This window comes from Eretmochelys imbricata, chromosome 20 (genome assembly GCF_965152235.1).
Source record: "Eretmochelys imbricata isolate rEreImb1 chromosome 20, rEreImb1.hap1, whole genome shotgun sequence".
Lineage (NCBI taxonomy): Eukaryota > Metazoa > Chordata > Testudines > Cheloniidae > Eretmochelys > Eretmochelys imbricata.
The window spans coordinates 239,711-259,947 of NC_135591.1; the positions used below are offsets into that span (position 1 = coordinate 239,711).

General features: G+C 52.2%; 1 protein-coding gene across 3 annotated transcripts in view; it reads left to right on the forward strand.

The window, feature by feature from the left end:
- ASIC1 (acid sensing ion channel subunit 1) overlaps nt 1–18,268 on the forward strand; it is a 114,312-nt gene extending 96,044 nt beyond the window's left edge. For 2 of the 3 annotated variants that reach the window (XM_077838507.1, XM_077838509.1), the window contains 9 exons: nt 6,178–6,328; nt 8,525–8,652; nt 10,051–10,201; nt 12,038–12,094; nt 13,365–13,518; nt 13,805–13,896; nt 16,324–16,403; nt 16,945–17,049; nt 18,164–18,268. In XM_077838507.1, coding sequence (XP_077694633.1) covers nt 6,178–6,328; nt 8,525–8,652; nt 10,051–10,201; nt 12,038–12,094; nt 13,365–13,518; nt 13,805–13,896; nt 16,324–16,403; nt 16,945–17,049; nt 18,164–18,268 — 1,023 coding nt within the window. Of the gene's footprint in view, nt 1–6,177; nt 6,329–8,524; nt 8,653–8,911; nt 8,915–10,050; nt 10,202–12,037; nt 12,095–13,364; nt 13,519–13,804; nt 13,897–16,323; nt 16,404–16,944; nt 17,050–18,163 lie in introns of those variants that run through there. The other variant, XM_077838508.1, reaches the window with a different exon arrangement.
- The last annotated feature ends 1,969 nt before the right edge of the window (nt 18,269–20,237 follow it).

The following is a 20,237-nucleotide window of genomic DNA, read 5'->3' on the forward strand; positions in this document are numbered from 1 at the left end:
GACAGCCTCAGTCTCATTCCCTCTGTTCCTCCTTATATTCATTACCTGCCTACGCCTCTAATGGGGCCATTAGCCAAGAGTCTGCAAAGGAAACATTAACAAGCCAAATGTAACTGAGAGCTGGCTGGGGCATGTCACCTCTGGACAGGGGTCCTGCCTGCAGTGCCTGGGTTTGAGCAGGTTTCAGTGGATTTGTCCTTAGAGTCTAATGCGGCTGGATCCCTGGGGCTTTTCCCATCCTTGAATTCTATGACTGGCAGAGCTGAGCCCCCACCCCGCGTCCCATCCTGAGACATGGAGGACCTTCCCTATGGGGTTGGGGGGAGGGCAAATGGACATGGGCTGCATAGCAAGATAGAGATTGGCAGAGAGGGGTTGTTGGGCTAGTGGGGGAGGGCAATATCAGGGAGGGCTCCTGTGACACATGGCTAGAAAGAGTTAAACATCCTGCAAAATAAAAACCCTCAAAGGACATGTGGAGGGATAATGTTTGTGTTTGTTTGTATTTACATAGGTATGAGTAGGGTGGACAGTGTGATCAGCAGTCCCTGTCTATGCTGTATTCTGATAATTCAGAGATCAAAGAACATCCTAGCACTTAAATGAATTGTAAACAAGAGATATCTCTGTATTCATCTCTCTTTGAATTGTATAGCAAATAATCTGTGAATGGTGGAAGAACAAGCAAATTGTCTTATGTTAATTCTATAGCTAAGTACCGGTGATGGACCTCCTTCAAAGTCATCCTAATTACTTTTTGTTCCTGGAGAAACTCCCAACTTGTCAAAGAGGACATGAAATTGTATAAAAGATCCTTGGGTCCTGATTCTGTCATTTCAGATCTGCTTGAGGCGTCATTCAGGGGAAGCTTAGGCCATAAGGACTGAGATCCCAGTCCTAAACTGGAACACCCTGCAATGATATTGGACTATAACCTATGAACTATTTCTGAAAGAACTCTTTGCAACTACAAAGCTCACCATCTCTGCTATGAATCTGAATCTTAAGAACTGAACGCATATCTGTGTGTATACTGATCTTTTAACGATACTCCCTCTCTCTGTTGTTTTTTAATAAATTTTAGTTTAGTTAATAATAATTGACTGTAGCATGTATTTGGGTAAGATCTGGACTATTCAATAACCTGGGAGGTAATGTGTCCAATCCTTTGGGATTGGTAGAACCTTTTCTTTTATATGATGAAATAAGATTTCCAGGAATCTTCATCATATTTGACTTAGGTACCTGGATGGAGGCCTGAGTCTGGATCACTTTAAGGGAACTGTGTTGTTTGGACTTTTGAGTAACCAATAAGGTAATAAAGAAGCTTGCTTGGTAAATCTAAGTATTGGAATATCGACCAGCTTTATGGGGATTGTCTGCCCCTATTCTTTGCAGTTCGCCCTAATTGAGTGATCATAGCTGGCCCCTAGGGGACACCCCGGTCACAGCTACAGTCTCCCATGGAGGAGCCCCATCACTTGGCACGTTGGAAACAAAGGCTGGAGAAAGCCCTAGCAGCGCCTGTCCTGCACCACTGTGGGGTCTCACAGGTCTTGTCCATGCCTGATTAACTCCCTTCCTTGGAAGCCCCTTAGCTTTGAATTGATCTCAACACATTGCCACTCCTCTTGCTCCCCATCTCTGTTTTGATGGGACCTCTGCTGCCCTTTCTGGAAGATCCTGGTGACATTAGCTGAAGAATGGTACTGGCTTTGTCTCTGCTTCCTGGGGACAGGGCTGGTGGAGGAAGAAAGCCCTGAGTCCCAGAAGTGAAAGAGTCCCACCTGGGACGTGACATGAAGGGAGATGGGGAGTGCCCAGTTGCTGAGGAAGAGATGAATGCAATCGTGGTGGGAGGAGGAGAGGAGCCCTGGGGAGATAAATAGGGGTTATGCCAAATGCATACTGAGGAGGGAGCAGAGGGGCACAGGAGCCCCCCTTGGGGGCAGGGTCCCCAGGGAATGCCCTGGACAGTGATGTGAGCTCAGATGCTGTTTGGGGTGGGAGCTGTCTGTGATGCTGAAGTGACTGGGACAAAAGCTGACCCACAAAGGCCTGATACTGAGAGGCACTGAATTCTCACTGAAGTTAATAGGGCTCAGGGGCCGAGCGAGACAGTTTAGCCTGGAGACCACCCCGCGTCACTGCTTCCAGGATTTTGAGTGTAGAGACCTCGACCTGCTTAGTCCCATGGCCAAACACACTGGAAAATTCATGCCAAAATTTGGAAATTTATTTATCAGGGTTCACAAGAGAAAAGGTATCAGAACAAGATACAAGTATTTTGGAATCACAACTGAGTGGTTATGCAGAACAAACATAATCAGAACCTATCCAGTCCCTTTCTCAGAGAGAGAGATTGGTTAGAATCTCTCTATTTTGTCGGACAATCCTTGGTGGGAAAGAAAGGGCTGGGTCTGCTGTCCAGTTCTGAGTTATGGACTTTCCCTGCTTTGACGAAACAAGCAGACATGGGGAAAGGGTGCCAGCAGGAACCAAAGTCTCACAGCCCAGGTGGTGGTGGAGAGTTAGCCAGAGTGAGTGGAGGTGGCGCTGCCATCTGGGTCCCCCTCTCTGGTCAGGACATCGTCGGGTCAGGATGGCAAAGGCCAAAGAGTGTCACGGTCAATGCTGAGGTCCTAGGAGAGGGTGAAGATGGTAGCCATAATGGTAAAGGTCCCTCTTGCAGTCCACCCATCTTGCAGCCAGACAGCCAGCTTGATATTCCCCACAAAGGTTTTTTAAGGACCCCCAAAAGGGAATAATGAGTGGAATAGCCCATCCCCTCATTACTGTGTTCACCAGTTAAACCTAATTTCTGACACACCAATTTTTGTCCATTGATTTCTAGTCCCACACATCTCTTGTTTAGCACATGTGTTTTTAACACAATCCTGGGGCAATCTCAGTTGACCTTTTGGTTTGCACTAGTCCAGTTTGTTGTCTCCTTTTGCACCTTTTCCCATTAATGTTGGATAGCAGCGATGGGACAAGTTTATAACTTTCCCACAGTTGAGCTCACAATTGGGGTAGGATTATCAGGCCCCAGTTATTACAACAGACCCTGAATGGTGCCCCTGCAGTGGGGGTGGGGGAGTCCCTAATCAGTGACCCCATGATATGGGATGAGTATCCAGGAGGCATACCTGATTGGTGACCCTGCAGTGGCGGGGTATGTGAGGGGTAGGTTGGTGACTCTGTGACGGGGGGGAATATCCCCAACTGGTGACCCTGCAATGAGGGATAAATCATAGAATCATAGAACAACAGAGTTGGAAGGGACCTCTGGAGGCCATCTAGTCCAACCCCCTGGCCAGAGCAGGACCAATCCCAACTAAATCACTCCAGCCAGGGCTTTGTCAAGCCTGACCTTAAAAACTTCTAAGGAAGGGGATTCCACCACCTCCTTAGGTAACACATTCCAGTGTTTCACCACCCTCCTAGTGAAAAAGTTTTTCCTAATATCCAACCTAAATCTCACCCACTGCAACTTGAGACCATTACTCCTTGTACTGTCATCTGCTATCACTGAGAATAGTCTAGATCCATCCTCTTTGGATCCACCTTTCAGGTTGTTAAAAGCAGCTATCAAATCCCCCCCTCATTCTTCTCTTCCGTAGACTAAACAATCCCAGTTCCCTAAGCCTCTCCTCATAAGTCATGTGTTCCAGACCCCTAATCATTTTTGTTGCCCTTCGCTGGACTCTCTTCAATTTCTCCACATCCTTCTTGTAGCGTGGGGCCCAAAACTGGACACAGTACTCCAGATAAGGCCTCACCAGTGTCGAATAGAGGGGAACAATCACGTCCCTTGATCTGCTGGCAATGCCCCTACTTACACACCCCAAAATGCCATTGGCCTTCTTGGCAACAAGGGCACACTGTTGACTCATATCCAGCTTCTCGTCCACTGTCACCCCTAGGTCCTTCTCTGCAGAACTGCTGCCTAGCCATTCGGTCCCTAGTCTGTAGCGGTGCGTTGGATTCTTCCGTCCTAAGTGCAGGACTCTGCACTTGTCCTTGTTGAATCTCATCAGATTTCTTTTGGCCCAATCCTTCAATTTGTCTAGGTCCCTCTGTATCCTATCCCTTCCCTCCAGCGTATCTACCACTCCTCCCAGTTTAGTGTCATCCGCAAACTTGCTGAGAGTGCAATCCACACCATCCTCCAGATCATTAATGAAGATATTGAACAAAACCAGCCCCAGGACCGACCCTTGGGGCACTCCGCTAGATACCGGCTGCCAACTAGACATGGAGCCATTGATCACTACCCGTTGAGCCCGACAATCTAGCCAACTTTCTACCCACCTTGTAGTGCATCCATCCAGCCCATACTTCTTTAACTTGCTGACAAGAATACTGTGGGAGACCATGTCAAAAGCTTTGCTAAAGTCGAGGAATAACACGTCCACTGCTTTCCCTTCATCCACAGAACCAGTAATCTCATCATAGAAGGCAATTAGATTAGTCAGGCATGACTTTCCCTTGGTAAATCCATGATGACTGTTCCTGATCACTTTACTCTCGTCTAAGTGCTTCAGAATTGATTCCTTGAGGACATGCTCCATGATTTTTCCAGGGACTGAGGTGAGGCTGACCGGCCTGTAGTTCCCAGGATCCTCCTTCTTCTCTTTTTTAAAGATTGGCACTACATTAGCCTTTTTCCAGTCTTCCGGGACTTCCCCTGATCGCCATGAGTTTTCAAAGATAATGGCCAATGGCTCTGCAATCACATCCGCCAATTCCTTTAGCACTTTCGGATGCAATGCATCCGGCCCCATGGACTTGTGCACGTCCAGTTTTTCTAAATAGTCCCGAACCACTTCTTTCTCCACAGAGGGCTGGCCACCTCCTCCCCATGCTGTGCTGCCCAGTGCAGTTGTCTGGGAGCTTACCTTGTTCATGAAGACAGAGGCAAAAAAAGCATTAAGTACATTAGCTTTTTCCACATCCTCTGTCACTAGGTTGCCTCCCTCATTCAGTAAGGGGCCCACACTTTCTTTGGCTTTCTTCTTATTGCCACCATACCTGAAGAAACCCTTCTTGTTACTCTTAACATCCCTTGCTAGCTGCAACTCCAGGTGTGATTTAGCCTTCCTGATTTCATTCCTACATGCCCGAGCAATATTTATATACTCATCCCTGGTCATTTGTCCAATCTTCCACTTCTTGTAAGCCTCTTTTTTGTGTTCAAGGTCAGCAAGGATTTCACTGTTAAGCCAAGCTGGTCGCCTGCCATATTTACTATTCTTTCTACACATCGGGATGGTTTGTCCCTGTAACCTCAATAAGAATTCTTTAAAATACAGCCAGCTCTCCTGGACTCCTTTCCCCCTCATGTTATTCTCCTAGGGGATCTTGCCCATCAGTTCCCTGAGGGAGTCAAAGTCTGCTTTTCTGAAGTCCAGGGTCCGTATTCTGCTGCTTTCCTTTCTTCCTTGTGTCAGGATCCTGAACTCGACCATCTCATGGTCACTGCCTCCCCAGTTCCCATCCACTTTTGCTTCCCCTACTAATTCTTCCCGGTTTGTGAGCAGCAGCTCAAGAAGAGCTCCACCCCTAGTTGGTTCCTCCAGCACTTGCACCAGGAAATTGTCCCCTACGCTTTCCAAAAACTTCCTGGATTGTCTATGCACCGCTGTATTGCTCTCCCAGCAGATATCAGGATGATTGAAGTCACCCAGGAGAACCAGGGCGTGAGATCTAGTAGCTTCTGCGAGTTGCCGGAAGAAAGCCTCGTCCACCTCATCCCCCTGGTCCAGTGGTCTATAGCAGACTCCCACCATGACATCACCCTTGTTGCTCACGCTTCTAAACTTAATCCAGAGACTCTCAGGTTTTTCTGCAGTTTCATACTTGAGCTCTGAGTATGCATGGGGGTGGGGCAGTGTCCCCAGTTGGTGACCTTGTGATGGGAGGTGAGGATGCATGGTGGGGGGTGTCCCCAGTTGGTAACCTTACAATGGGAAGTGAACATGCCGGAGGTGGGGGTGTTGAGCTCCAATCAGTGACACCCTGTCTTTGTCACTCCCTGATGCACTGACTGGCTGGGCACAAGTCAATGTGTTTGGTCCCCGCAGAGCTGACTTAGCACCCAGCCTGATGGTATGGTCTAGCATCAGCCCGCCAGCTCTGTGTCTAACTGTGCCCTCCCATCTCTGTCCCCCTCAGGTCTTCACACGCTACGGCAAGTGCTACACATTCAATTCCGGACAGGATGGGAAGCCCCGGCGCATCACCATGAAGGGCGGAACCGGCAATGGTCTGGAGATCATGCTGGACATTCAGCAAGACGAGTACCTGCCTGTCTGGGGGGATTCAGGTAACAGGACCTGTATCCTTGTCCTCCAGCAGCAGCTGCACTAGCTGGAGCAGCTGTGTCTGCAAATCCCTCCCTTCCCCATGCGCAGATGGGCACCTCTGCTTCTACACCCAGAGCACTTTGCCCCAGTCCAATGGTGGGCCATCTCCACTCCCTTGATACCTGCTCATTCAACCTCGTGCCTCTCGGCCAGACCTCACTCTGCTCACGCCTCCCCGTCTCTGTCTCCTGCACAAGCTGTATTTCCATGGCAGCTCTTCATGGCTTGTTGTTCACAGTGCATGGGGGGCCTGGCCTGGTTTGGGGCGCCCAGCTTGACACAGCAGTGTCCATCCGAAGCCTCTGAGCACCACCAGCAATAATAACATCTGGGGAGGAGGGTCAGACAGGCCTGGAGAAGGGACATGCGCAGTCACTTGCTTGCAGCCGGTTCCCAGGAGGCAGCCATAGCCCCATAAAGGCCCATGCGTTGTCTCCCTGAAGCTGGGCCCTTGCCATGCCCTGTCTCCAGTAGCCCCAACCCCCATGACCCTACCCCGAGACTACCATCTTCTCAGGTCCTCCCATTTTTCTTGCTGTCAATCTATTTTTCTCCTCCTTTTTTCTTACCTCAATTATTAGCTATGGCAACTGCCTGCCAGTTTAAATTAAGTAGCACTTGTCTATAAATAGTTCCACCCACTTCCCTGCTGCTCTCCCAGAACCATGGAGCGGGAGGGTGGTGGGGAAGAAGAGAGTGGGAACAGAGGGGCTGGGAGGGAGGGAAAGCAGACAGAAGGAAGGAAGGCATGTGGGTGGGAGGGTGGCACATGCAATAAACCCGAGGAGCCCCAGTCCCTACCCCCACTGAGCCTGAAACAACATTGCACTGTATGGTACAGTGAGCAGGGGGGGAAGGGAGGAGCCTGTAGAGCAGGGATGGGGCTGTGGACTATGGGAGGGGTTATACAGTGGAGAGGGAAGGGGCACAGAATTCTTCCTCAGGACAGACACTGGAGAGATTGTCATGTAGGTGATAGACACACACACAAACACACACACTGCAAAGCTGGGTGGAGAAGAGAGTATGTCTGAGAACAGCCCCAGACCATTCACCCCTTCACACCTTCTCAGCATCCTTCCAGAACAAATAAATTTGTTAGTCTCTAAGGTGCCACAAATACTCCTTTTCTTTCTTCCAGAACAGTTACACAGGCAGCTGGGCAGGAGGGACTTGCCCGGACAGAAACCCACCTCTGCCATCTGTGTTAGACCCATGTCAGAACTCCTGGGTTGTGTTCCCAGCTCTGAGAGGCAGAGTTTCTAGAGCCTATAGCAGGAGACTGGGAGTCAGGACGCCTGGGTTCTGTTCTCACCTCTATCATCTTGATTGAGTCACTCCCCCTCTCTGCGATGTTTCCCCATCTATAAAATGGGATGCATCTGATGAAGTGAGCTGTAGCTCGTGAAAGCTTATGCTCAAATAAATTTGTTAGTCTCTAAGGTGCCACAAGTCCTCCTTTTGTTTTTGCAGATACAGACTAACATGGCTGCTACTCTGAAACCTGTTCATTAATGTTTCCAAGGCAGTTTGAGGTCCCTGTGTGAAAGGCACCAAGAATGGCCCAGTTCTACTCTCACACTGGTGTAAATCAGGAATAGCCCCACTGAAGCCAGTGGAGCTAGCTCAGGGTATATCCAGCATTAAAAGGGGAATCCTGACTTTGTTCACATGTGCAGGGGTATAAGAGAGGGCCTGGCTCTGGGCCTGGCTCACCCTGACCTGGGCCTGGTGGCACCAATCTCACCCGTGCAAAGCGACTGTGAGATGTGACCAAATGAGATCTCTCCCTCACTCACACCACTGTGTGTGTCACATGCCTGCATTGCACAGATGTAGATGGCAACAAGATGCCAGCTGTGTGGAGTTGGCCTCTCATCCTTGGAACTTCTGGTGCCCTCTGAGACTGTCCCATGGCTCTGTACTTGTCCAGGCCTGAAAGGGCTCTTCACACTGGCAGGGACAGGGTTAATTCCACACCAAGCTCCATTAAAGACAGGACAACCTCTCTGAAGCTAGGTTAACATATGCCCTGGAGGAGAGCAGAATAGGTGTATCCTGCGGATATGAAATGGGCTCCAGAGAGTTCTCACCCAGGATGCCTGGGTTCTCCAACCCTCTCAGATACTCAGCTCCCACTTTTCTCTTTGTTGCAGATGAGCTCTCGTTTGAAGCTGGGATCAAAGTGCAGATTCACAGCCAGGATGAACCTCCCTTAATTGACCAGCTGGGCTTTGGGGTGGCACCTGGATTCCAAACCTTTGTGTCCTGCCAGGAGCAGCGGGTGAGGGGCAGGGAGAGCACTGGGCTGGGCACTCTGTGCTGGCAGCCCCTGAGCTGCCTCTGCCTGACACAGACAGAGAAGAAATACTAAGCGGGGGGAAGGGATGGATGCAGCATTCCAGGAGCCTGAAGGGTTAAGGTGGGGATCTGATAGAGGTCTATAAAATCCTGAATGGTGTGGAGAAAGTGAATAAGGAAGTGTTATTTACCCTTTCACATAACACGTGAACCAGGGGTCACCCAATGAAATTAATAGGCAGCAGGTTTATAACAAACAAACGGAAGTATTTCTTCACACAACACACAGTCAGCCTGTGGAACTCGCTGCCATGGGATGTTGTGAAGATCAAAACTATAACTGGGTTCAAAAAAGAATTAGATAAGTTCCTGGAGGATAGGTCCATCAATGACAATTATCCAGGACGGTCAGGGACGCAACCCCATGCTTTGTGTCCCTAAGCCTCTGACTGCCAGATGCTGGGACTGAATGACAGGGGATGCATCACCGGATTAATGCCTTGTTCCCTCTAAAGCTTCTGGCATTGGCCACTGTCAGAAGACACGATTCTGGGCCAGATGGACCATAGGTCTGACCCAGTATGGCCGTTCTTATGTCACTGCACTTCTTGACAATTATAACAAACAATCATGAGCCAAATCAGGTAGGAGGAAGAATTTAATCAGAAAAGCATGAAGGATAATTGGGAATTGTTTAACAGCACTTCCACTAGATCTCCCAAAAGCCACCATCCCACACTCAAGGAAGAAGGCTGTATTGTTAAAAAAAGACCTGGTTTAGAGGGGAAGCAAAGCCAGCTATGAAAAAATTAAAAATAATATATAACAAAGGGGCAGTTGATATTAATATAAATCAGATGCTAGAAATTGTAGAAAATTGATAAGGAAAGCAAAGGGACACAAGGAGAAAATGGTGGCCAGCAGAGTTAAGGAAAATAAGGAGTTTTTTAAATATATTAGGAACAAAAAGAATCCTAACAATGGTATTGGTCCGTTATTAGATGGAAAATGGTAGAATTATCAATAATAATTCAGAAAAGACAGAAGCGTTCAATTAATGTTTCTCTTCTGTATTTGGGGAAAAAACATGAAATAATCATATCAGATGATAACATTCTTTCCATTCCACTGATATCTCAGGAGGATGTTAAACAGCAGCTACTAAAATTAGACATTTTAAAATCAGTAGAATGGGGAAAGTGAGCCTGACACAGGGGCTTGTGGGCCTAGTTAATCGATACTCTGAGATTCTCAGCTTGCTCCTATGGTGGCCTGATCAGTGCCTGGTCCACCTTGGTGCTCAACAAGAGCCTTCTGGGAGCATTCCCTGGGGAGAGAAGGGGTGGGGCTCCTGTTCTCATTCTTCCCTGCTCTGCCCCAGCTGATCTACCTTCCCCCGCCCTGGGGTAACTGCCAATCCATAACCAGAGACTCTGAGTTCTACGACACCTACAGCATCGCGGCCTGTCGCATTGACTGTGAGACCCGCTACCTGGTGGAGAACTGCAACTGCCGCATGGTGCACATGCGAGGTGAGCCCAAATGGGGACAGGGACAGGCCCAAACCAGCCCCGGGTAGGACGCTCCCTGTGCAGCTCAGAGCATCTCCCTGCCACCCTAGATCAGAAACCCATCTAGCCCAGTATCCCCCCAGTGCCTCCCTGCCACCCCAGATCAAACCAATGGACCCACCTAGCCTAGTATCCCCGACACTGCCTCCCTGCCCCAGATCTGACCAATGGGCCACTTAGCCCGGTAACCCTCCACTTCATTGTTGCCGTGGATCAGCCCAATGGTTCATTTCAACAGGTATCCCTCTGCCCACACTGCTAGTAGATCTAGTCCATTATCTTGCTTCTTGTACCAGAGCCGACCGGTGACCCATCTAGTCCAGTGCCCCCCTCCCTCTCCCCTTGCTCCAGAATTCCTGCCTCAACAGGACACTGCTCTGTCTTGTTCCATGTCCTGCTTTGGGGCAAACAATACCTGAAGGTGAACAGCACCTTACAGTGCATGAGCTGAGACCCACTGCTCTCAAGAGCACAGCCTTTGCAGTTAATGCAGCTCTGGCCTGAGTCTGCTGCAGCCCCCTCCCCTAAATCCCAGCTATTCTGGCACTTCCAGCACAGCTCTGTGGCTCCAGGCTGGATTTCAATTTAATCCCTCAAATTCCTCTCAATTCTCAGCCTATCAAGAAACATCCAGGCAGTGCGGGAGCCAGAATACCATGGGAGATGCGCTTGCTCGGGCAGACACATGGGCTCTGGCAGTGGAGTTGGGGGTTAAACTTACTCTGGGGTGTGCAAGCAGGTAATGCTGTGTCCCCAGAGTGCCCCTGAAGGTACCTCCCCAGTGGGTTTGGAGGTCTCCATGGAGGGTGCTGGCTCTGGAGCATGCTGCCCACAGACCCCTCACTAAGCCCATCTCTGAAGATCAGACCAGACAGTGCTGATCAGCATTTGAATGGCAGCTACTGCAGTACCAAGATTGGGGTAGGCCCAGTATTTGTCTAAGATCCAAGGCTGGCTTGAAGGAAATAAATAAGGCAGCATAAACCCCGAGGCAGGCATGTGCTGCTGCAGGCAGGTGGGGAGACCAGGCAGCAGTCCCCCCGGGGGCTGCGGATTGAACCTTCTACTTTGTTCCCCCACAGCTGGGAACCACTTCCCCTCTCATGGAAACAGCCCTTTATTCCAAGGGCTTTAGCACTGGTGGGACTAGTCACTTGCAAACAGGCCATAGCAAGTAAGGTGTGTTCCACAGATCCTTGGAAATTAACATACGGAATCACAGACCCTACATTATTCTGGCTGATTGCTTAACCTGGGGTGGGGATTCTGTACACAGTCGAGGTGAGGTGTTAAAGTCAAGACTGTCTGTATGCTCAGGATCCTGATGGTACAGGGAGGGTTTTGAGATTGCTGGGAGGTCTTCTGGTCCACGGGGGCAGGGGATGAGCGCAGGCTAGGAAACAACACACAGATTCAAGGAGCAGCAAAATAACTATGCAGGCTGCCACACAGGATAAGATTGCTTGTCTCGCTGTTCCTGTATCCCTCTCCTCCACACCCATGCTGGACCAGACCAATGGCTCATCTAGCTCACTATCCTCCCTCCACAGCCACCCCCATATCAAATCAGACCAATGACCTGTGTAGTCCAGTATCTCCCCCTCCTCGGCTGGATCAGATCAATGGCCCGTGTAGTCCAGTATCTCCCCCTCCTTGGCTGGATCAGACCAATGGCCCGTATAGTCTGGTGTCATCCACCCACTCCCCCACACACACCCACTGGATCAACCTCTTCACCTTAAATCCAGCCCCAGCACAGAGGTTCAACTGAAACTTTGCTCTTCTGTCTCCCTGCAGGTGATGCCCCCTATTGCACCCCCGAGCAGTACAAGGAGTGCGCGGACCCAGCCTTAGGTGAGACTGCCTTGCCCCCTCTCCCTTTTGAAGGTTTGGCCACTGGCCCAAAGCGGAGCATTTGGGCCTGCTCCATTCCAGGAGGACAGGGTTCTTGCTGTGCCACGCATATCAAGGGGCAAGGAGAGCACCCAGCAGCAGTGGGGTGTGTGAAGGAAGGTCCCCATCCCTACCGTAACTCATACCTCATTCCAGTTTCTAATGGGGAGGCCAGCAACCCCATGCAGGTCCCCTAGACATCAGGAAGGGGTGTGGCATGAAGGGACTCTATCCATCTCTGAATCAGGCCCTTCAGTCCATCGAGGCGTGCGTTTTCTTCTGCCTCTGGGGTCCAGCACCACACCTGTTACTACAGGAGCTTAGAGTCATGGTCCCGTCAGGCTCTCTATGCATGGATGGAGCAATCTCTCCAGGGTGCAACCAGGTTTTTAAGCCCTAAAGGATGAAGATGACTCTGGCTATGTTTGAGACACCTCCATGATCTTCACCCTGATAGTACCTGTGCTCCTGTGACCATCACTAGCAGCTGTCTTCAGGGTTGAACGCTGGCCATTCACTGCTAAAAGCACAAGCTTTTACTGCTTGAACTTAGGGAGTAGCTCCATTAGCTGGCAGCTGCAGTAGACCCTTATTCTCATATGTGGACCACCCACTAAAGGAGAAAGACCCACACTCTGATACTGTGGTTTACACTCCTATTGCACACCTGTTAAGGACCCTACTGCCACATCAGACTTGGCCACGGGGCCTTGCCAATGGCTGGCAGTGATGGTGACTTGGCTGCAGCAGATCGTGTCCCCCCTTTACATTCATCCTTTAGACTCCAAAGACTCTTCTGTAACGTGACTGCGGGTGCCATATTTCTCACCTCTCTCTTCCCCTGTCCCTCCCTCTGATCCCTGCACTGATTGCCCTGCCCCCTTCATTTGTTTCTATTTGCATCGTTTTCAGATGGTGATTTTCTTTCTCCTTCTTTGATTTGGCTCTGGTAGTGCCTTGTGTTTGTTTTGTTGCCATTGACCTCCCGAGAGCCTTAGCTAGGGCAGGGGAATGGCTTACAAGTGGGAACTGGGAGGAGAGGGTCCTAGAAATCTTCCGGAAATTGTCCCCCTCTTTCTTCTCCTGTTCAGTGGCTTGAGGGGCACTTTCCAGGGCAGTTTTGAAGTTTGAGGAATGTCGAGAGGCCCCTTTAGAGTATGAGTTGCTATTGTTTTATTTTGTTCTCTCTCTCCATTCCCCTCCTTTCCGCTCACCTCCCTCCTCACCCCAGATTTCCTGCTGGAGAAGGACAACGATTACTGCGTCTGTGAGATGCCCTGCAACGTCACCCGCTTTGGCAAGGAGTTGTCCATGGTGAAAATCCCCAGCAAGGCCTCAGCCAAGTACCTGGCCAAGAAACACAACAAGTCGGAGCAGTACATTGGGTAACTGGGGAGGAGGCTTGCACCACAGCCCTGGGGGCAGAGCCGATGGAGCCAGGACACTGCACATATTGCCAGTGCCACACGAGTTTCATTCCCCATTGGCCCCCGAGGCACCTGTCCAGTCTCCAGATCTATGGGACGCCAGGTGCCGGTTCTTAATGCCTAGCCTCCTTTCCCTGGTCTCATGGCTTCCTGCTGGTTTCGTCCATGCTGGATGTGCTTCAGAGACTCCAGGCTGTCACACAGAGCCAGCCCCATCCAGTGACACTCCCTTCCTCTCTTGCAGGGAGAACTTCCTAGTGCTGGATATCTTCTTTGAAGCCCTGAACTATGAGACAATTGAGCAGAAGAAGGCCTACGAGGTGGCTGGCTTGCTGGGTGAGCCATGTTTCCCCTCCATACTCAGGGGCAGGTAGGGAGCCAGGCCTTGTGGTCACTGCTGAGCAGCGCTAGCTGAGTGCTTGTGGTAGGGGTCCATTCAGCTCCAATGACTCCCCCTACACTAAGCCCCAGATGCCTCCTGTCGCCTCCAGTGAGCTGTGGCTCTCCCTTCCACCTACCGGTGATGCTGGAGGTAAGCTGAAGCAGGGAGGGCAGTCAGAGACCCTGGCTCTGCGGCAGCCCAGTGGGCATGAGCTGTGGAGTCCCCTGGGAGAGCAGGGCCTTTGGTGCTGAGTGCAGGGGAGAGGTGGGGCAGATGGTAATTCCATGGCTCTAAGGCCAGGCACATGGTGATGTGTGCTGCGGGAGGCTGAGAGACGCTGCACATTTGAGTGCAGTAGCTGAGTCCTGATCCCACTGCTGTGAATGGCAAAACTCCCACTGGCTTCTGTGGGACCAGGATGAGGCTCAGTGTGGGGTTGGTGGGAGCTGTTCTTACACAAGGCTACTGCTTCTCCTGCTGCCCCCTTGGGGACAGAGCCTGCTGTGAGTGGCACTGGGGTAAATCTGATGTACCTGGCCCAGAACATCGTATGGGATGACGGGGAGCGTGATCGCCCCCAGCTCAGATGGCTGTGTGCCCACCTTCAGCACGGAACTCGCCCCCTTGCACACCTCACCTCTGAACCTAGACCATGGCTGCTGGCTCAGCTCAGCGATTTGCCTCCCATCCCACCCCAGGCAGATGGGGAACTGTGTGGTCCGTGTCTGGCAGGTGAACCAGATTTCAGTGAGCGGGAAGTAGCATTATCTGTACCTGTCCTTCCCCAAAGTTCCCGTCCTGATCTGTTTTCTCTGCAGCAGACTCCTTCCTGCAGACCCAAGTGCAGATGTTTAAGGGCTTTTTGAATAAACCAACTGGAAAATAGTAATGGATCCATTTAATGAGCAGATGTCATCTCAGTGCAGAGCCATTGTGGTTTGGTCTCTAGCCGGCTGAGGGAGTAGGGCTCATGAAGTGGAGAAATTATATAGGATCCCTGGGTGCAAGTGCACTGGTGTGAGGTCCCAATTGACAGGCCCTCGTAGGGCAGGTGGGTGAACCAATGAGAGAAGCTTACCAAGCTCAGGGCAGAGAGGTGAGCCAATGAGAGATTGGTTTATACGGTTATATGGCAGGCAGGTGAGCCAATGAGCGTAGCTTAGAAAGGTCTACGTTGCCTCAGGGCTGACTGGGGAATGGAAATACCCCTGGAAGTAGGTGGGGGCCCCATTCCATGAGGCAGATCACTGTCCAAAACTACCCCCCACATACAGACACACACACACCTTATCCCTCCTGACTTGGCTCTTCCGAGGCTTTCTCCTCCAGAACCTCCCTGCCCCAGCTCTTCCTTGCGTTAGAGAAGCTCTTGGGCCTCGGTACTCCAAAGATGGAGCAGATCCCACTTGGTCTAGCTGCTGGTATGAGTCAGTGGAGCAGCTCTGCATACCTATGCAGAGCCCTAGAGCCTGACAGCCAGTCCCAGCACCTTCTTGAGAGGCCAAGAAGAGTCAGGGCTCAATTCCTAGAGGGGCTGAGAATCAATGGGAGCTGTGAGTATTTGGCCTCTCGGAGTAGCCATCCGCAAGGGCCGGGGGCTTTGCTGGCTCCATACAGAGGGGTGTTTATTGGGGACACAGAGCCAAAACCTGTACCCCAGAACCCTGGTGCTTTGGGGAAATCCTGGCATGGCTGCGAGCTCCATGGCTCCTTGGCCTCATCCCTGGGTCTTCCTAGTGAATCTCACATTGGAGCGCAGAGCCCTGGCCACTGGTGAGTCCATTCATCGCAGAGCGGAAGGACTTGCTCCCCTACTTCCAGTGAGCAGAGGGTGCAGAACCCATGCCCTTAGCCCATGTGGAGGGTCACTGAGCTCGTAGGTTCACCAGCCCAGCAGATCAGAGCTCACCAAACTGCAGCCTGGAGTCAGGACCAAGGATCCCCAGATGCCTCCGGTTTTGGTTTGCCGAGGGGCAGGGGGTGTCCGTGTCACAGGCTCATCAGAGACCACTAGAGTGAACTCCGGGGGGAGAGATCCAGCCTCTCGCTACAAGTGAAAGGAAAAGGAGTACTTGTGGCACCTTAGAGACTAACAAATTTATTTGAGCATTTATTGAGCCACTAAGGTGCCACAAGTACTCCTTTTCTTTTTGCGGATACAGACTAACACGGCTGCTACTCTGAAACCTGTCACTACAAGTGGATGAGCTGCTATGGCAGATGCAGCTGCTGCCTTCTCCTTTCCCTCCCTCCCTCCCTCTGTCTTGTCTCCATTCCTCAGCTGTTCTGTCCTACACTATATAACTGAGCCCCTGAGTGGCTGAGGGGCCACCCACTCTCAGCCAGCCCGCCCTGACTGCTCTCAACCCTCTTGTCTCCAGGCGACATTGGTGGGCAGATGGGGCTGTTCATTGGGGCCAGCATCCTGACCGTGCTGGAGCTGTTCGATTATGCCTATGAGGTGAGTGAAGGAGGGATCACCAGGAACCCCACTCTGCTGTGAAGGTTGAGAACCATCCCCCATGATGCACCAAGATGCTCCCCTAAGGTCAACCCTCGTCACACTGCTTCCCCCACAGCTCCTTCCTCACATTCACCTCTGCATGTCACTTCACTGCCTGTTCCCTGCCTGGTCTCGCCCACCAGCCCCCCTCTGCCCTCCCAGTCCCTTCCCACTCAGCATGGTGCCAGCCTCGCACACCTCCTGCCAATCCCCTGGGACCCAAATCCCTGCTGCCCATGGGAACTGTGAGCCTCTTCATATGTTGTGGGTGAGTTTCTGATCTCAGCTACCCTGCAGCCAGTCCAGAATGGGGAGTCACTCTGGATTTACCTTGCTATGGCTGGGAGCAGGATCCGGCCTGTGCTGTTTCCACTAGTCCCTCATCATGTGACTTACCTCTTAACTGGTGCCCCTGATGTGCCCCCAGCTCCTCAGCGCGCAGGGTGCTTTGGGTCACCATGAGGGGGCCATCCCACCAAGGAGCTGCTTTCACTTTCAGGTCATAAAGTACAAGCTGTGTCGCCGCGCCAAGTGCCAAAAGAATCACAAAAGGAACAACACAGACAAGGGCGTCACCCTGAGCATGGATGATGTGAAACGCCATGTAAGTGCCTGAACCTGCCCTTCTCTTCGTGGCGTGGGCCACAGCTCAGTTAGACTCCCCGACATCTCCACTGACCCCTATGTTGGGGGAGCGGCAGCACGCTGCCCTGCAGTGCCCCCCAAGCTGCTCAGCGAGCCCGCTGGGGCTGGGGGTTCTATAGGAGATTGCTGAGTGCTTGTGAGACAGGCAGATCCATATCACTGGCCAGCGCCTGCTGTAGGGTAGCCAAGCGCTGTGCAAGGTCCTCATACATAGGGCATGCATCTCAGTCCTTCCCTTTAGCACCCTTGTTGTCCTGGTCTCTTCCTGCTCCTTCACCTCTGAACTAGCAAGGAGGGCTAAGAGAGGACCGCCTGCCTTGAAGGCCAAAGTTAGGAACCCCCAAAGCCTATAGGCTGCTCAGAAAGTGGCTTGTGGGAATGACCTTTGTGCTGTGGGGATTGCTGGGGAGCAACCTGCAGTGAAAGGACATGGCTGGGATCAACAGCAGGGCACTGAGCATGCCCAGCTTGGGGCCTCATGCTCCAGTGCCCAGTACCCCTGTCCTCTGGGACTGCCTGGAGTGGTAGCTGGCAGCCTTTGGAGAGGAAGAGGATAGAAAACCGCCCAGGTCTTGCTAGTGTGCTAGTCACCATGGTATTTAGGCACCGGAGTTCAGTGCCGACTGGCTTGCTGAAGATAGCTGACAACTGTGGTTCTCTTGGGGCCATGACCCCAAGCCAGAAAGTTCGGACCCAGATGCACAGATCCCCCAAACTCAGGGGCATTGGGCCTAGGGAGCTGGTTCACTCATTACAGAAGAGCCACAAATCTTGCAGCCCATCTCTAAACAGGGTCTTTGTTCATGGGAGGTGGCATCACTCAGCCAGGTATATGGAGATCTCCTGTGCTGTAGAGCTCCCTGGGCAAGGGCACTAAGTGTTTCTGGGGCATCCCCTGAGCTGCTGGGCTCCCCAAATGCTGCCAGAGCCTCTGGTCTCTGTGATTACTAGAGGGCTGGACTCTTGCCTCTATCAAGGCATTGCATGATGCTGTCGCTGTAACATCTGCTCTTCTCCCTGTGCTCGGGACCATCCACACTTAACTCTCCTTCCCTCATCTCCCTTGCCCCCAGAATCCCTGCGAGAGCCTAAGGGGCCACCCAGCCGGGATGACGTATGCAGCCAACATCCTACCTCACCACCCGGCCCGGGGCACATTTGAGGACTTCACCTGCTAACTGACGTCTGGATGTACAACGTACACTACCAAAGCCCTCCGGAGAGCGGCCCCTGTCCCTGGGGGGCATCCGTGGAGGGGACACACCTAGGGGCCCTTGCTCCTCGCCACAGTGGGACATTAACAAGAGTGATGGCCTCAGGTTTAGGGCCAGGTGGCAGGCGGTTGGGTTGGTTTCTGACCCTGGATACAGACTCAGCGCCAGCTGCTCCCTCACCCCCCCATAGTTTAGAGACTCTTGGACATTCCGGTCCCAGCCCCCCCCTCGTACCCCCACACACACACAGAGTACTGACTCTGCAGCCTGTGTAGAAGCTACACATGGACCGGGCCGGGCCACAGGACCTGGCCCGCTCCTCCTTGGCTCCTCAATTTGTTTCTAACCAAAAAGGGAAAGGAGCCCAGAAGAATCAGCCCTTCAGCTGCAGTCACGTTGGGGGAAGTAACCCCTCTCCCATGTTCCACATTCCTGTCCATTTAACTGGTTTCCATGTCTATCCCACATCCACGCATCACACTGGAGAGAGCCTTGGTGGGGGGAGGGTTATGAGCGAGCACGAGGAGGCCTGGTCCCTGCACTCAGCTCGAGCCAGCTCTCCACAGAGCAGGGGAATCTGTTAGTACTGAAGCATCACCTCCACAAAGGTGGGAGCTCCCGATGCCTGTCCTCTGAGCCAGGGCCCCCACTGCTATGGCAGCATGTTTGCTGGGCCCCTCTTTCAGCATTTCACCTCCAGTGTGGATGGGAGAGGCTGATGGTGAGAGCTGGATCCCAGAAGCTTCCGCTGTGTGTCCCATGTGCACCGCAGCCAATTCAGCAGCCACAGTCTTGCTCTGAACTTAGTCCCCTGCCCCTAGCACTGAGTCTCTGAGCATGATGGTGCCTGGGAGCCTTTCCTGGCTGTTGGTTCAGCTCGAGGGCAGATGCCCCCAGGTCTCCCCTGCTCCTGTCCCCTCCAACATGACAGCGGTTGATGCTGTGTGGACTGAGCTGGGGTAATGATAGCCCCATCTGTGAGCTAGCACAGCGTTCTTCCTCCCTTCACCACCACCCTCCTCCACATGCCGCACCCCCAGAGAAGTCTCCTGCCCAAACTCTGATATCTGGAACCTACACAATCCAGAGGCATCCAGAGAGGCCCCTCTGTGTGGACAGTGCCAAAGACTGTAACTTGGGGTGGGAGAGGGGAATGAGGCCCGTACAGTAGCCATGCTGCAGGGTCAAGGAGGACTTTCCAAAAACCCTAAGAGGCCTCAGCCTCCTTTTCCCCTAAGGCAGAAGCCTCATAGCTAATGGGGCACATAAAGGGAAGAATCCCCCTCAGGCCCATAAGCCCCTGCTATTGCACAGTCCTTGCCAGATAAGCTTGCCAAGCCAGGCAGCTGGGGATGGATGTGCTATGAGGAGCACTAGGGTCAGCATAACAGGCGAAGAAAATACTGATGGATAAAGCTCACACTCATCGTGCTGCCATTTCCCATGCAGGTGGGATCAGCCAGGAAGGGGAGCCTGCCCGGGACAGCCTACACTCCAGAGCTGCACTATGGATAGTCCGACACAGGGTTTCGGGGGGGGAGCCATGCCTCCCTAAAAGGCACCTATCCAGCTTTCCCAGGCTGGTCACATGTCCTCCAGGCAGGTGCTGTCCCAGGAAATATTGGGCTTTGCATTCCCATCTGCCATGGAGTCACCCAGAAGCCAGGCATCCTCAGAAAAAGCCTGACACCAGGGAAGCCTGTGGCTCAGAGCTGGCTGGGGAAGCTGGTGCCCATGGGCTGAGCTAACTTCCCACGGAAGGAGGCTTCCAGCAGGACAGATCCTGTCCACACGACCCTGCTTGTGCTCTCAGCTCTGCCATGGTCAGCTGAGCCAAGCCCTCCACCAAGCAGAACCCTCTGGGGACTCACAGACACCCACCCTTCAGAAATGACCCACAGACACTCCCCCTCCCCACAACCTCTCCAGATGA